General features: G+C 41.4%; 1 protein-coding gene across 5 annotated transcripts in view; it reads right to left on the reverse strand.

Moving 5' to 3' along the window:
• The window catches only part of Lin54 (lin-54 DREAM MuvB core complex component), a 72566-nt gene that overhangs the window by 6638 nt on the left and 50402 nt on the right, over positions 1-15526 (reverse strand). For all 5 annotated transcript variants that reach the window (XM_042678225.1, XM_042678222.1, XM_042678223.1 and 2 more), the window contains exons 6-11: positions 9678-9751; positions 9380-9577; positions 6624-6715; positions 5422-5493; positions 4309-4411; positions 4014-4151 (exon numbers count right to left, since the gene is read on the reverse strand). In XM_042678225.1, the coding sequence (XP_042534159.1) occupies positions 4014-4151; positions 4309-4411; positions 5422-5493; positions 6624-6715; positions 9380-9577; positions 9678-9751 (677 nt within the window). The remainder of the gene's footprint in view (positions 1-4013; positions 4152-4308; positions 4412-5421; positions 5494-6623; positions 6716-9379; positions 9578-9677; positions 9752-15526) is intronic.

Here is a 15526-nt window from a genome sequence, read left to right on the forward strand (position 1 = left end):
AAATGTTGACAGGGTTGTACCATGGGGGGAAAACATACAAAAAACAAACAAACGAATCACATGTATTGAATTCCTGTGTCCTGCATCTTGTATATACATTTTTCTAATTTGGGAAGGGGAAGGGAAATAACAAAATGCTTTGTAACAATGAGATGTACAAGACAGTATGTTGAAAATGAACTTTACATCTTTGCAGGGGGGAATGTGGGAAGGAAGGGATGGTAGGGGAAAAATAAAGAAGGGTTACATATACTCATTTAACTCAGTCTTGAAGCCATATGACAGGACCTTGAATGTGATGTCCAAATGCAAACCAATGAGATAAAAAAAAAAAAAAGCCAATTTAATTTTAAACCAATGTCTCAAGACAACAAAAATTCCCAGGCAAGGTGCCTCACATCTGTAATTCTAAGTGGCAGAATAGTAGTCTGAGGTTGGCCCTGGATTAAAAGTATTGAGATTCTATCTAAAAAAAATGATCAAGGGGCTGGGAAGGTGGCTCAGTGGTAGAGTGCTTGCCTTGCATGCATGAGGCCCTGGGTTCGATTCATCAGCACCACATAAGCAGAAAAAAGCCGGAAGTGGTGCTGTGGTTCAAGTGGTAGGGCACTAGCCTTGAGCTGAGAAACAGTGCCCAGGCCCTGAGTTTAGTTCCCAGGACCAAAAAAAAAAAGATCAAAAGCAAACAGGAGGGCTGGGAAGGTGGCTCAGTGTAAGAGTGCTTGCCTCGCATGCATGAGGCCCTGAGTTCGATTCCTCAGCACAATATACACAGAAAAGGCAAGAAGTGGGTGCTGTGGCTCAAGTGGTAGAACGCTTGCCTTGAGCTGAAGAGCTCAGGGACAGTGCCCAGGCCCAGAGTTCAAGCTCCATGACTGACCAAAAAAAAAGCAAACAGGACTAGAGGTGTGGTTCAAATATAGAGCATTTGTTCTGCAAGATTGAGTCCCTGAGTACAAACCCCAAGACTGCGAGAAAAAAAGTTAACATAAACTGTCAGACAACATTAAAAAAAACTTCGTGGGCTGGGAAGGTGGCTCAGTGGTAGAGCGCTTGCCTTGCATGCTCAAGGCCCTGGGTTCGATTCCTCAGCACCACATAAGCAAAAAGAAAAAAGCTGGAAGTGGCGTTGTGGCTCAAGTGGTAGAGCGCTAGCCTTGAGTTGAAGAGCTGAGGGACAGTGCCCAGGCCCAGAGTTCAGGCCCCACGACCGGACCCAAAAAAAAAACCAAAAAAAATACTTCGTACTGACAGCTGGGCACTGGTAACTCACACCTATAATCCTAGCCACCCAGGAAGCTGAGATCTGAGGATTGAGGTTCAAACCAGCCCACACAGTAAAGTCTGTGAGATGCTTACCTCCAATTAACCACCAGAAAAACCAGAAGTAGAACTGTGGCTCTAAGTGGTAGAGTGCTAGCCTTGAGCAAAAATTGCTCAGAGACAGCACTCAGGCCCTGAGTTCAAGCCCCACAACTGACCCAAAAAAAATAAATAAATAAAAAGTCATAGCAATCCAAATAACCACTATAATCCATAGTTACATATTTCCCAAGTTTTTTCATTTGAATTTTGGAATGACAAATTAGCTATTAGACATGTTGTCTATTCTGATAGTTTCTTAAGGAAAACCAGGACAGATGTCTCTCTTCACTTTAACCATCCTACTTCTTTTTCTACTTTTATTAACTCACAGACTTGTTCATCAGTTTAATTAAATGATTAGTTCATGTGTTTGCATCTCATATGCCAAGCTTGTACATGAAAGGGAATTGCCATCCTGATCTAGTTTTACAGCAATTTTCCTTTCTTTTTTTTTTTAATTACTATTTTCCTTTCTTTTAGCAAACTTGGTTTGAGGGTTTTCAAAAACAAAACTATCCATATGTTAGTTCTTACATTTCCATTAACAGCATTGTATGATATGGTTTATAAACTATTTTTGTCAGGTAACCCAACAGAACAAAGTCAATATATGCCACCAGTGAATGAAAATCTGGCTTCCAACAAGAAGTCATTTAAGTGTCTTTCAAAAATAATCTTGATAAAGTGTTCATTAATACTGACAGAAAAATGAAATATTACTCTACTATACTACCTTTAGTTCTGAGAAGTCATTGACTTTTTTTTTTTTTACTGTCGTGGGGCTTGAACCCTGGGCCTGGGCATTGTCCCTGAGCTCTTCAGCTCAAGGCTAGCACTCTATCACTTGAGCCACAGCACCACTTCCAGTTTTCTGGTGGTTTACTGGAGATAAGAGTCTCATGGACTTTCCTGTCCAGGCTGGCTTCTAACAGCGATCCTCAGATCTCAGCCTCCTGAGTAGCTAGGATTACAGGCATAAGCCACCGGTGCAAGGCTTTGTTGATTTTCTAAATAGTAAATTCAGAAAGAATTCATGACAAAGAAAATGCAGTAAATGACATCTTCAATATGATGCATTTTATAGAAGAGTACATGATATGCAGACAGTTTCCCAAGTATACAGCAAAGCTTTCTGCTAAAGCTAAAAAGGAGGTTCCTACAAGGAAAACAACCAAAAAAACTGTCTGTGGATAGCTGAGGTGAGTAAGAAGCCAATTAGGGAATCCATGACTTTCCTGACATGACTAGATAGCCATATAAGCTTCAAAAATGAAAATAAGGGCTGGGAAAGTAGCTAAGTGGTAGAGTGCTTGCCTTGTATGCGTGAAGCCCTGGGTTCAATTCCTCAGTAGCACATAAGCAGAAAAGGCTGGAAGTGGCGCTGTGGCTCAACTGGTAGAGCGCTAGCCTTGAGCTGAAGAGCTCAGGGACAGTGCCCAGGCCCAGAGTTGTAGCCCCACGACAGAAAGAAAGAAAGAAAGAAAGAAAGAAAGACAGACAGACAGACAGACAGACAGAAAGAAAGAAAGAAAGAAAGAAAGAAAGAAAGAAAGGAAGAAAGAAAGAAGAAAGAAAGAGAGAGAAAGAAAGAAAAAGAGAGAGAGAGAGAGAGAAAGAAAGAAAGAAAGAAAGAAAGAGAAAGAAAGAAAGAAAAAAAGAAAGAGAAAGAAGGGAGGGAAGGAGGGAGGGAAGGAAGGAAGGAAGGAAGGAAGGAAGGAAGGGAGGGAGGGAGGGAGGAGAAAATAATAAAATGTACAATGTCTTCAGGCAAGGAGAAGAGGACTTGTATGGTACCTATCACTTCTAAAGAGAAGAAAGCTAGCCCCTGGTAAATGACTGCTGACTATGACACTGCAAGTCACCGCACGATGGTTGGTAACTTCATCTGACTATATTTGATATTTCTCCTTTCCGGGGTTCAAGACCACAAAGCAAACTTTTTTTTTTTTTCTTGTCAGTCCAGGGGACTGAATTCGAGGCCTGGGTGCAGTCACTAAGCTTTTGCTCAAAGCTAGCATACCACTTTAGCCACAGCGACACTTTCAGCTTTTTCTGTTTATGTGGTATTGAGGAATGGAACCCAGGGCTTCACGCATACCAGGCAAGCACTCTACCACTAAGCAACATTCCCAGACCCACAAACTTCTTAATGTGATTTAGTTTCCCACACAGCAATATTCTTCAAGAATCTTAGTTCAAGATAATCTCTCATTTCAGGACTATACCCCAGATAGAACATTTATACCCACTTAAGACTCCAAAAGGGCCAGGGAAACCAATAGTCAGCACTGGCCCTCCACTGAGAAGCACTGCTATAGTTACTACATCATTTCCATTTTATTGTTTCTTTTGGAAATTCAATATACTGGGGCTTTGGGTTATGTTCTTTCAGATATTAATGATTGAAGAGTTATGAATTGGTAAGCAGCAACTGAAATTTAAGCTGTAATAATGAGCCCAAGGTAATGTTCCTCTCAATCCCTGCTTGGAAAGCCACGAGGCATTCCTCCAACAAGGGCTCTTAAACATGTGCATAGTTTCAAACCACAATAAAGTATTTTCCAAATATCCCACTAAATTTTTGTAGCAGGTTCTTTCTAAAACCCTTCCCAAAGGATGATTGGGTTGTTCCTCAAACAGCATCATACCTCATAACATTCACAGTAGTTTTTAAGGCATCCTGACCGTTTGCAGTTGCACCCCTTGCTATGCCGTCGATCTGATTCTCCTTCCTTTCCTTTCCCTATCTTTGGTTTAAAGGCTTCTGGATTTCTGTCAAGGCATGCCTATCAAAACAGATCAAATAGAAGTGGAAGTTGAATCAGATTAAGCACCGCAAATGGAACTAATATTTTTCATGGTAAGACAATTGAGTCCTTAAAAAAAAAAAAAAAAAGGTAAAATGAGATTTTTTTGTCTGCTAAATGAAAAAAAAAAAATCACCTTTATTGCTTTTTGCCTTTCATTTTCATGTTCCAAATTGTTGTAACAATTGGTACAATTGCAGTTGTTGCAAAATTCACCATTGGCAAAGCAATCACAGTATCTGGAAGATAAAATGAGTGTAAATTTAAAAAGTCATTAGTAAATAAAAACAGTAATTATTTGATCCTATAGAGTCCTGTGTCTTATGTGTATCACATTACATATAGTACACCTCAGAAATATACTCAGAGCCACCTAGATACAGAGTTAAAACATACAGGCAACCACAAACTAGAGCTCAAAATTTTACTTACCAACTCTTAGAATTGCAACCTTAAAATCTAATCCAATAAATATGCCAACACATGAATTACATGACTCTATGAGTCCCAAGTAAGTTGTTTCAAAATTTTGGAGAAAGTAAATGACTACATTTTGTTGATGTCATCTACTCACTCAATTAAGCTATTGTGCTTTGGGATTCTAAGCTCTACAGCTTTGCATGGAACTGTCATATCAGATCTGTTAATTTAATTCAAATAAGCAAATTAATCATTCAATGGTCCTCCAAACCACCCCAAGGTCACAGTTCATGGAGGACACCAAATACCAAGGTTCTAAACAAGATCTATTTATTCCAATGAAAAACATAAACTACTTATAACTCATGTTGTGTTATCACATATATAATACATTATTTCTTTTTGAACCAATGAAAGGATATTTAAGTGCTATTCTCAAACATTTACCCCTGTATGCTTATTTAAAATACTATCACTTGTAAAATTAATTTATTAAGAATTTCTAATTAGTTACATTTAGTCCTGAGACTATTTCTTTTTTTTTTTTTTGTCGGTTGTGGGGCTTGAACTCTGGGCCTGGGCACTGTCCCTCAGCTCTTCAGCTCAAGGCTAGCGCTCTACCACATGAGCTACAGCGCCACTTCCCGTTTTCTGGTGGTTTATTGGAGATAGGAGTCTCACGGTCTCTCCTGCCCGGGCTGGCTTTGAACCGCGATCCTCAGATCTCAGCCTCCTGAGTAGCTAGGATTACAGGCGTGAGCCACCAGGGCCTGGCCTGAGACTATTTCTGATTGTATCAAGTAAGCAAATAACAGCAAAAAACACTTACAATTTCAAACACAGAGATTTTGTACAATTGCAGGGCTTCCTGGGCCGACTGGCAGACTCTGATGGGATTATGCTACTCAAACACAAATAAAGACAAACATGTCAATAAACTTAACATAATTATTTAAAACTAAAAAACGTTACCATCTACAAATTTCTGCCAAAAGTAAACTTCACAAATGTATCTATCTTTAATGGAATTTTTTATATGTTCCATTTACTTTTTTTTTTCTTGGCCAGTCTTGGGGCTTAAACTCAGGGCCTAGGTACTGTCCCTAAGCTTTAGTGCTCAAGGCTAATATGCTACCACTTGAGCTGCAGCACCACTTCCAGCTTTTTCTGAATAGTTTATTGGAGATAAGAGTCTCACAGACTTTCCTGCCTGGGCTGGTTTCCAACAGTGATCCTTAGATCTCAGTCTCCTGAGGAGCTAGGATTATAGGCATGAGCCACCAATGCTTGGCTCCATTTACATTTTCTTTAGGGGGGGGGGGGGGGGAATCGGTCATGGGCCTGAACTCTGGGCCTGGGAGCTGTCCCTCAACTCTTCAGCTCAAGGCTAGCACTCTACCACTTGAGCCACAGCACCACTTCCAGCTTTTTTTTTTTTTTTTTTCTGCTTATGTGGTAGTGAGGAATCAAACCCAGGGCCTCATGCATACAAGACAAGTGCTCTACCACTGAGCCACCTTCCCAGCCCCTCCATTTACATTTTTTAAAGAAGTGATCAGTAGGCTCTATAATAGTCTTCTTTGGGGGCTGGGAAGGTGGCTCAGTGGTAGAGCACTTGCCTTGCATGCCTGAGGCCCTGGGTTTGATTCCTCAACACCACATAAGCAAAAAGAAAAAAGCCGGAAGTGGCGCTGTGGCTCAAATGGTAGAGTGCTAGCCTTGAGCTGAAGTGCTGAGGCACAGCACCCAGGCCCAGAGTTCAGGCCCCACGACTGGACCCCAAAAAAAAAAAAAAAAATAGTTAAGGGAGGGAGGAGGAAGGGGACAAATGGTTCAAAGACTTATCTGAGTAAAGGGTGCATGGGTTTTAACCATTTCTATCACATATCTGTTTCAAGTATTTCAAAATAAGTATTTTAGAGGAATGCTAACATAGCTTTAAGGGGATAATCAAATAGGCTATAGTATGGAATGAATATTTAATGTTGTACTGATTCAACAATTTAACTTACACGTTTTTAAAATACGCACCCATTGAATGGAAGCCTTGCCTGAGTCTGGATGCCAGATGTTCCAGTGAAGTTAGAGTTGCTTGCTATAGACACATACGAAGACTGCTGTAGCTGTTAAGAAAGGTAAATTTAAGTCATACTTGCAAAAATACTTTCAGATACAATGATTAAGGAGAACAAAAAAATCCAATTACCAAAATAAGAAGAAAAAAATGGAGAGTTTCATACAAACATTACCTCATAAAGCTTTTCTAAGGACTCTGATAAACACCAAGGTGAAATAAATTGAATGCTTTGCAATACTAAATGCTTTAGAGATGTTGAATATACCACAAGTACTAGAATAGCCTCCATGAGCTAGAAAATATTCCTGGCCAGGTGCCGGTGGCTCATGCCTGTAATCCTAGCTACTCAGGAGGCTAGATCTGAGGATCATGGTTCAAAGACAGCCTGAGCAGGACAGTGCATGAGACTCTTATCTCCAATTAACCACAAGAAAACCCAGAAGTGGTGCTGTGACTCAAGTGGTAGAGTACTTGCCTTGAGCTGAAGAGCTCGGGATAGCACCCAGGCCAGAGTTCAAGCCTCACAACTGACAAAAAAAAAAGACACTCTATGAATTAATCATCATATTACCAATCAGAGAATGAGAAGTTTGGGGAAGAGTTGTTTCAATTTTACGCTAATTTCTAAATATAACAAATGCTAGGGGCTAGGAAGGTGGCTCAGTGGTAGAGCGCTTGCCTTGCATGCATGAGGCCCTGGGTTCGATTCCTCAGCACCACATAAACAGAAAAAGAAAAAAGCTGGAAGTGGCACTGTGGCTCAAGTGGTAGAGTGCTAGCCTTGAGCTGAAGAGCTGAGAGACAGCACCCAGGCCCAGAGTTCAGGCCCCACGACCAGACCCCCAAAAAAAAAACAAATGCTAATGATAAAAAACGATGAACAATCTCATCCCTTGATCATTCTCCCTTGAACCTTGGCGCCTTCCTAAATCAATTTCAACAGGTTTCACTGCTGAACAGTAATTTTTTTTTTTTTTTTTTTGGTCGGTTGTGGATGCTGTCTCTCAGCTCTTCAGCTCAGCCACAGCGCCACTTCCGGCTTTTTCTGCTTATGTGGTGCTGAGGAATCAAACCCAGGGCCTCATGCATTCTAGGCAAGCACTCAACCACTGAGCCACCATCCAGCCCCTGAACAGTAATTTTTAACCTAACTAAACATTTTTTTTGGTTGGTCATGGGGCTCGAACTCTGGGCCTGGGTACTGTCCCTCAGCTCTTCAGCTCAAGGTGAGTACACTATCACCTGAGCCACTGCACCACTTCTGGTTTTCTAGTGGCTTTGAACTGCAACCCTCAGATCTTAGCCTCCCAAGTAGATAGGATTACAGGCGTGAGCCACCAGCTCCCTGCTAACTATACATTTTGTTAAAGTAACCTAGGGAGTTGTTAATTTACTTTTTGGTTGTTGTTTTTGGTCGTGGGGCTTGAACCCTGTCCCTCAGCTCTTCAGCTCCAGGCTAGCACTGCATCACTTGAGCCACAGAACCACTTCCATTTTTTCTGGCTGTTTATTGGAGATAAGAGTCTCATGGACTTTCCTGCCCAGGCTGGCTTTGAACCGTGATCCTCATACCTCAGCCTTCTGAGTAGCTAAGTGTGAGCCATGGCATCCAGCTTGTTAGGGAGTGTTTGTGTTTCCTTTTCCTCACTTATAAGCAGAGTTCATCAATTCAACAATCTAGAATCCAGAAACAAAGTGATAATTTGCTGAATCCTTCCATGAAAACCTCCTGCTTCAGGGAAATCACAGTCCTAGGCCCATCTAGCCTACATGGCTTCCATTCGAAAGATAACAAGATGATGATAATGGATTATCACTGATTATGTCTCTTGGAAACGTTGCTTACTGAAGTTCTTTTTTTTTTTTTTTTTAGTGGTTGTGGGTCTTGAACTCTGGGCCTGGGCACTGTCCCTCAGCTTTTCAGCTCAGGCGAGTCCTCTACCACTTGAGCCACAGCACCACTTCCAGTTTTCTGGTGGTTTATTAGAGATAAGAGTCTCACTTTCCTGCCTGGGCTGGCTTTGAACCATGATCCTCAGATATCAGCCTCCTGAGTAGCTTGGATTACAGGCGTGAGGCACCAGCACCAGCATTGAAGTTATTTTTTAAGCACCAGTCAGCGGAGTCATATGTATGTATAAGGAAGACAACTATAGTGAGTCTTTTCCAGTCATTGGAACCTTGCTGACTTTAACTTCATCTTTACTTTTTTGTTTGTGTGCTAGTATTAAGGCTTGAACTCAGGGCATAGGCATAGTTCCTCAGATTTTTCACTCAAGGATGATGCTCTACTAGTGAGCCACAACTCCACTTCTGGCTTTTTTTTGGGGGGGGGAGGGGAAGAACGGGCTGGTTAACTAGCAATAAGAATCTCATGAACTTTTCTGCCTGGGCTGGCTTCAAACTTTCATTCTCAGATCTCAGCTAGGATTTTAAGCAAGAGCCATTGGTGCCTAGTTAACTTCAACTTTTTGCCCTACCTTCACATAGTTTTGCTCTCCTGCCAAACTGCTCCAAATTGTGCTCTTTATTTCTAAATGTTGAAGATACACAGAAACAAAGCAAATGTTTTAGCTATCATTTCAGGATTTTTAGAAACACCAAGTTTCATACCAAGTTCTATTTTCTTTTTTAGCAGCTCCAGAATATGCTAGCTAGTGCTAGACATCTCATAGACTTTTGAAATGCAATGACTTGGTTTTCAACACACCTGAGTAACATACTGTGCTGGAAGCACTGCATAACCCACATTTCCTGTTCCTGGAGCTGGAGCCAGGACGGTACCTGGGGGTAGGTTAGTGAGGTTGGGCTGGATCTGTGGCAGTGGTGTGGCAGGCATGATAAGCCGTTGCTGTGGCTGGCTGGTAGTTACTATTTGTGAAGTTGGATTGATTGGTTTTGGAACAACCTAAAGAAAAGGAAATATAGATGAATAATTGCAAAATTGGTTTTGTAGCTATTTAAGTCAGTAGAAATCTCTTGAGATTTGATAATCATGTGACACTCACCTGTTTGACAGTCTGAGCTGGGACAAATGGAACTGACATCCGTACTGGTGTTGTATTAACCACCACTGGCTTAGCTTTTTAAAAGAAAAAAGATGAACAACTTGTTTATATAAAACAATACTCAAAACTTTTATCTCAAGTTGCTCTTATGAAAAAAAAGGCATTTGTTTTTAATTTTGACTAATCTTTGATTAGGATAGTTACCTTTAAAAATTATTTACCCCATCTACCAGAAAACTTATACAATCTATATATTTTATGAGGAAATATTTACAGGTTTGAGGAATTTTATTGAGGTGTGTATACATTCGGCATTAAATCTAGTCAAAGGAAATTTAGAAAATGAAAAAAGAGCTTATATGCATGAGCCTGAAGAATAACACTGTTTCACCCTACTACTTGTAACTGCTGTTTCTGTTCACACCAGAGAAAAACGCACTCATGTATAATTCAATATTTATAGAATAAAAATTAAAAGGCAGCATAGCATATTAATATGGATTCCAAAAATCTTAAAACTGTGGATTCAAACCCTAGTTCTTCATGCTTGTTCCTTCCTCCTCCTCTTCTCCTCTCCTTTCCTTCCCTTCTTCTACCTCCCCTTCTTTCCCCCTCCCTCCTTTTTTCTCTCCTTTCATTTTCTTGGGGGTGGTAATGGGGTTTCTTTTTTTCTTTTTTGGTGAGGGGGAGGCATAGGGATTTGAACTCAGTGCCTTGAAATTCCTAAACACACACTCTTATCACTTGAGCCAGGCCCTTAGCCCCCAGCTTGGCTTTCTTTCTTTCTTAAAAATTCTATTATTATTTGCTTGGACAGAAGGATTACATTTCGATAAGTCAGGTAATGAGTACAATTCTTAGACAATACCATCCCTTCTTTCACTTTCCCCCAGTTTCTCTCTCCTGTCCCTGTCCACAAGCTTCCTTGTTATTTCCCACATAGAGTATAAAGAATACCATGACTATATTTGTTCACCCTTCCTCTCTCCATTTCTGCCTCCCTTTTGCCCACCCTAAAAAGACAACAACCCAAAACAAAAACAAATAACAAAAAAAAAAATCTATTTCCATTTCCTGGAACTTGTTTTGATAAATAATATTTTAGATCTTCAGAAGAATTATACCTTTGGATTCATCCTATAACAGTATCCTCTTTTAGTCTGTTTGTGTGTAAATGCCTAGAGCCCTGTATAAGCTATCATTTCCAGTTGTATTTTAGATCTAGCTTCCACATGAGAAAAAATGTGTAGTTTGTCTTACCTCACTTAACATGTATTTTCCTAAAAATTATATGGTATTATTCTTTCTAATCTGTGTAAAATTCCATGTGTATAGGTAACACATTTTTTTTGATCCACTCATCTATTGTAGGGCATCTGGTCTGTTTCCATAACTTGACTACTGTGAATAATATAGCAATAAACATGGATATACAAATGTCTTTACTATATCCTGACTTGTAATGATCTGGGCACATGCTCAAGGGTGATATGGCTGGGTCATAGGGAACTTCTATGTTTAGTTTTTTTGTTTGTTTTTTTTTGTGCCAGTCATGAGGCTTGAACTCTGGGCCTGGGTGCTGTCCCTGACTCCTTTTGTTCAAGGCTAGCACTCTGCCAATTGAGCCACAGCGCCACTTCAGGCTTTTTCTGAGATTAATTGGAGATAAGAGTCTCACAGGGGCTAGAAATGTGGTTTGGTTGTAGAACGCTTGCCTAGCATGCATGAAGCCCTGGGATGGAGTCCTCAGTACCACATAAACAGAAGTAGAAAGTGGTGCTATGGCTCAAGTGGTAGAGTACTACCCTTAGCCAAAGAAGCTCAGGCACAGTGCCCAAGCCCTGAGTTCAAGCCCCAGGACTGGAAATAAAAAGTCTCACAGACTCTCCTACCAATGCTGGCTTGGAACCATGATTCTCAGACTTCAGCCTCCTGAGAAGGTAGGATTACAGGCATGAGCCATGGGTGCCCGACTTCTGTTTAGTTTTTTGAGGAATTTCCAAACCACTTTCCAGAGTGGTTGTACTATTTTACATACTCACCAACAGAACAAAGTAGGGTTCCTTTTTGCCCAGCATCCTTGCCGGTATTTGTTGTTGTTCAACTTCATAATGTTGGCCAATCTAACTGGGGTGATATGGAATCTCAGAGTTGTTTTGATTTGCATTACCTTTATGGCCAGGGATGTTGAGCATTTCCTCCTATGTTTCTTTGCCATTCTTACCTCTTCTTCCCTGAGAAGTCTCTCCTTAGCAATGCCCATTTATTTATTGGTTTACTAATTTTATTTTTTTTGGGGGGGGGGGAAGGGGAGTGTTCTACTTTCTAACTACTTAAACCTTTTAGCTTGTACCCTCATCTGCAATATGGGGAGTATGTACCTTATATAAAGGGTTATGCACATTAATTTGTGAAAATTGATTAGAATAGTACCCAACCAGATAGTAAGTGCTCAATAAATGTCAGTTGCCATTATTGTTACTGTTAGTATTCCAAACAATATTAAATAAATGGCACTGTGACCAGTGTTCCTGGAAAACAAATAATAAGACACCTGCTCTCAAGATTATATTCTAGTAGATCAGATTAAGCAAGAGGCCACATATATGAAATATTATTAAAGAAGCTAACTGCTATGGGATTTCAAAAGAGAACATCCACCTTACTGGCAGAGGATGGGAATGCAGAAAGAGGGCATGTGGGCTGCAGCAGGGCATTCTGTGCACACAGGCAAGCCATAATTCATATTCATAACATGTTCATGAACAGACACTTTGGCTATGATCTAGAGTTTGTATCTACTCAAACACAAGGACTTTGAATGCTAAAATAGGTATCTGTATACTTCATCTATAGTTTTAACTCTATAGCCAATGAGAAGTGTCTGAGGATTTTTTTCCCCCAGTCCTGGGGCTTGAACACGGGGCTTGGGCATTGTGCCTAAGGTTCTTTTGCTCAAGGCTAGCACTCTACCACTTGAGCCACAGTGCCATTTCTGGCCTTTTCTGTTTATGTGGTACTTAGGAATCGTACCCAGGACTTCATGCATGCTAGGCAAGCAATCTACCACTAAGCCACATCCCCAGCCCCAAAACTAAAGGTCTCCTTTACTCTCTTTTTTGGTGTGTGTCAGTTGTGGGGCATGAACTTGGGGCCTGCACACTGTCCCTAAGACTCTATGTTCAAGGGTAGCGCTCTACCACTTGGGCCACAGCACCACTCTAAGCATTTTTAAGTACAGAACTATTACTGGAACAATACTGAAATTACTGGAACAATACTGAAAGCTGTGTTTGGCCACAGTATGTAAACACAATCAACTTCAAGGAATAAGATAAGGCAGCTGGGCGCTGGTGGCTCACGCCTGTAATCCTAGCTACTCAGGAGGCTGAGATCTGAGAATCACAGTTCAAAGCCAGCCCGGGCAGGAAAGACCCTGAGACTCCCACCTCCAATAAAACACTAGAAAACTGGACGTGGCACTATAGCTCAAGTGGTAGTGTACTCGCCTTGAGCTGAAGAGCTGAGGGACAACGCCCAGAGTTCAAGGCCCACGACTGACTACGGGTGGGGAGAGAGTGGGGGAGATAAGGCAGAAGAGCTTAAGAGATGAGCACCAGGGGTAACTAAGAGTGGAAGTGCAGACCTGGTGAAAGTGAAAGGAATGAGATGGAACCACTAAACAGTAAGAATTGTGTTATAGGGTCTGGGAAGGTGGCTCAGTGGTAGAGCACTTGCCTTGCATGCCTGAGGCCCTGGGTTCCATTCCTCAGCACCACATAAGCAAAAAGAAAAAAGCCGGAAGTGGTGCTGTGGCTCAAGTGGTAGAGCACTAGCCTTGAGCTGAAGAGCTGAGGGACAGCGCTCAGGCCCAGAGTTCAGGCCCCATGACCGGACCCAAAAAAAAAAGAAAAAAAAAAGAATTGTGTTATAGACCTCACACACAAACACACACACACGAGCCTGCATGCATGCCTATGCAGGAACATGCGTGTGTGTACCCCTAGAAAACTCAGGTATCCAAGTTTACATGAGTAAACTAAGTTTACACTGAGTTTATTTTGATAGTTCTGCTGGGGACTAAACCCAGAGTCTTCAACATGCTAGGAACAAGCAAGTGATCTACCACTTTGTTAATTGTTCCCCACTCCTTGATTTTTTTTTTTTTTTTTTTTTTTTGTTGGACATAGGGCTTGAACTCTGGGCCTGAGCACTGTCTCTCAGCTCTTTAGCTCAAGGTGAACACTCCACCACTTGAGCTATAGTGCCACTTCCTGTTTTCTGGTGGTTTATTGAAGATAAGAGTTTCACGAATGGGCTGGGAAGGTGGCTCAGTGGTGGAGCGCTTGCCTTGCATGCATGAGGCCCTGGGTTCCATTCCTTAGCACCACATAAGCAAAAAGAAAAAAGCCAGAAGTGGCGCTGTGACTCAAGTGGTAGAGTACTAGCCTTGAGCTGAAGAGCTGAGGGACAGTGCCCAGGCCCAGAGTTCAGGTCCCACGACCAGACACACCCCGCCCCCACTCCCAAAAAAAAAGAGTTTCACAGACTTTCCTGTCCAGGCTGGCTTTGAACCAACATCCTCAGATCTCAGCCTCCTGAGTAGCTAGGATTAGAGGCATGAGCCACCAAGCCCAGCTCCTCCTTGTTTTTTGTTTTTTTTTTTTGGGTCCGGTTGTGGGGCCTGAACTCTGGGTCTGGGCGCTGTCCCTCAGCTCTTCAGCTCAAGGCTAGCACTCTACCACTTGAGCCACAGCACCACTTCCGGCTTTTATTCTTTTTGCTTATGTGGTGCTGAGGAATCGAACCCAGGGCTTCATGCATGCAAGGCAAGTGCTCTACCACTGAGCCAACTTCCCAGCCCCTCCTTGTTTTTTTGAAACAAGGTCTCAGTATGTAACTCATGGTGGCCTAGAATTCACAGTCCTCCTGCCTTTGCCTGCCTGGCCATGCCTGTGTTTAATGATTGAGAAAGAAGACTACATGAAATGAAGTGGTCAGAAAACAGACACTATATAATACCCAAGAGAGGAGAGAGTATAAATATTACTGAGTTAATTTCTTTTATACTATTCCTCGTTTCATTACCAATAATGATGAAATTTTCACAAAGGCTAGTGCAATTTTCAATATTTTAGTCTTTAGAAAGAACTATAAATAATTCTTGAGACTGTTTTCACCTTTCTGGCAAGTGTTTGATGCTTTTACTTCCTAAAATTGATTTGGTCCTTCAACAAGACAGCATATCATCCTGAAGCAGTCAGGTAAGCATACTTCACTGCCTGAAGGAGTCAGCAGCTAGCACTGTTGGACCTTACAGTCAATGTTGTTTTTAGGGTGAGATGCATAGCCTAATTCCCTTTGCATTTAAATAAATCATTATTGTAGAGAAAAAACTGGGATAGTACGAGAGAAGGGGTGACACTGTTCAAAAAGAAATGTACTCTTACTAGGCACTGGTGGCTCACACCTGTAATCCTAGCTACTGAGGGGACAGTGATCTAAGGATCGTAGTTTGAAGCCAGCCTGGGCAGAAAATTCCCCATGAGACTCTTATCTCCAATTAACTACTCAAAAACTGGAAGTAGAGCTATGACTCAAAGTGGTAGAGCTAGTCTTGAGCAAAAGAGCTCAGGGACAGAGCCCAGGCTTGAGTTCAAACACTACAACTGACAAAAAAAAAAAAAGTACACGTCACCTGACTTATGTAACTGTAACCCCACTGTATATCACCTTGTAATAATAATTTTTAAAAATCATTATTAAGGAAAAGCAGATCTTCAAAAAAGCATGTTAATATATTTGATGAACTGGAGTACTATTTGTAGTATCTCTGAGTTCAAATTATA

The sequence above is a fragment of the Dipodomys spectabilis genome, unplaced genomic scaffold, assembly GCF_019054845.1.
Source record: "Dipodomys spectabilis isolate Male_0828 unplaced genomic scaffold, ASM1905484v1 ptg000043l, whole genome shotgun sequence".
In the NCBI taxonomy this organism is placed as follows: domain Eukaryota; kingdom Metazoa; phylum Chordata; class Mammalia; order Rodentia; family Heteromyidae; genus Dipodomys; species Dipodomys spectabilis.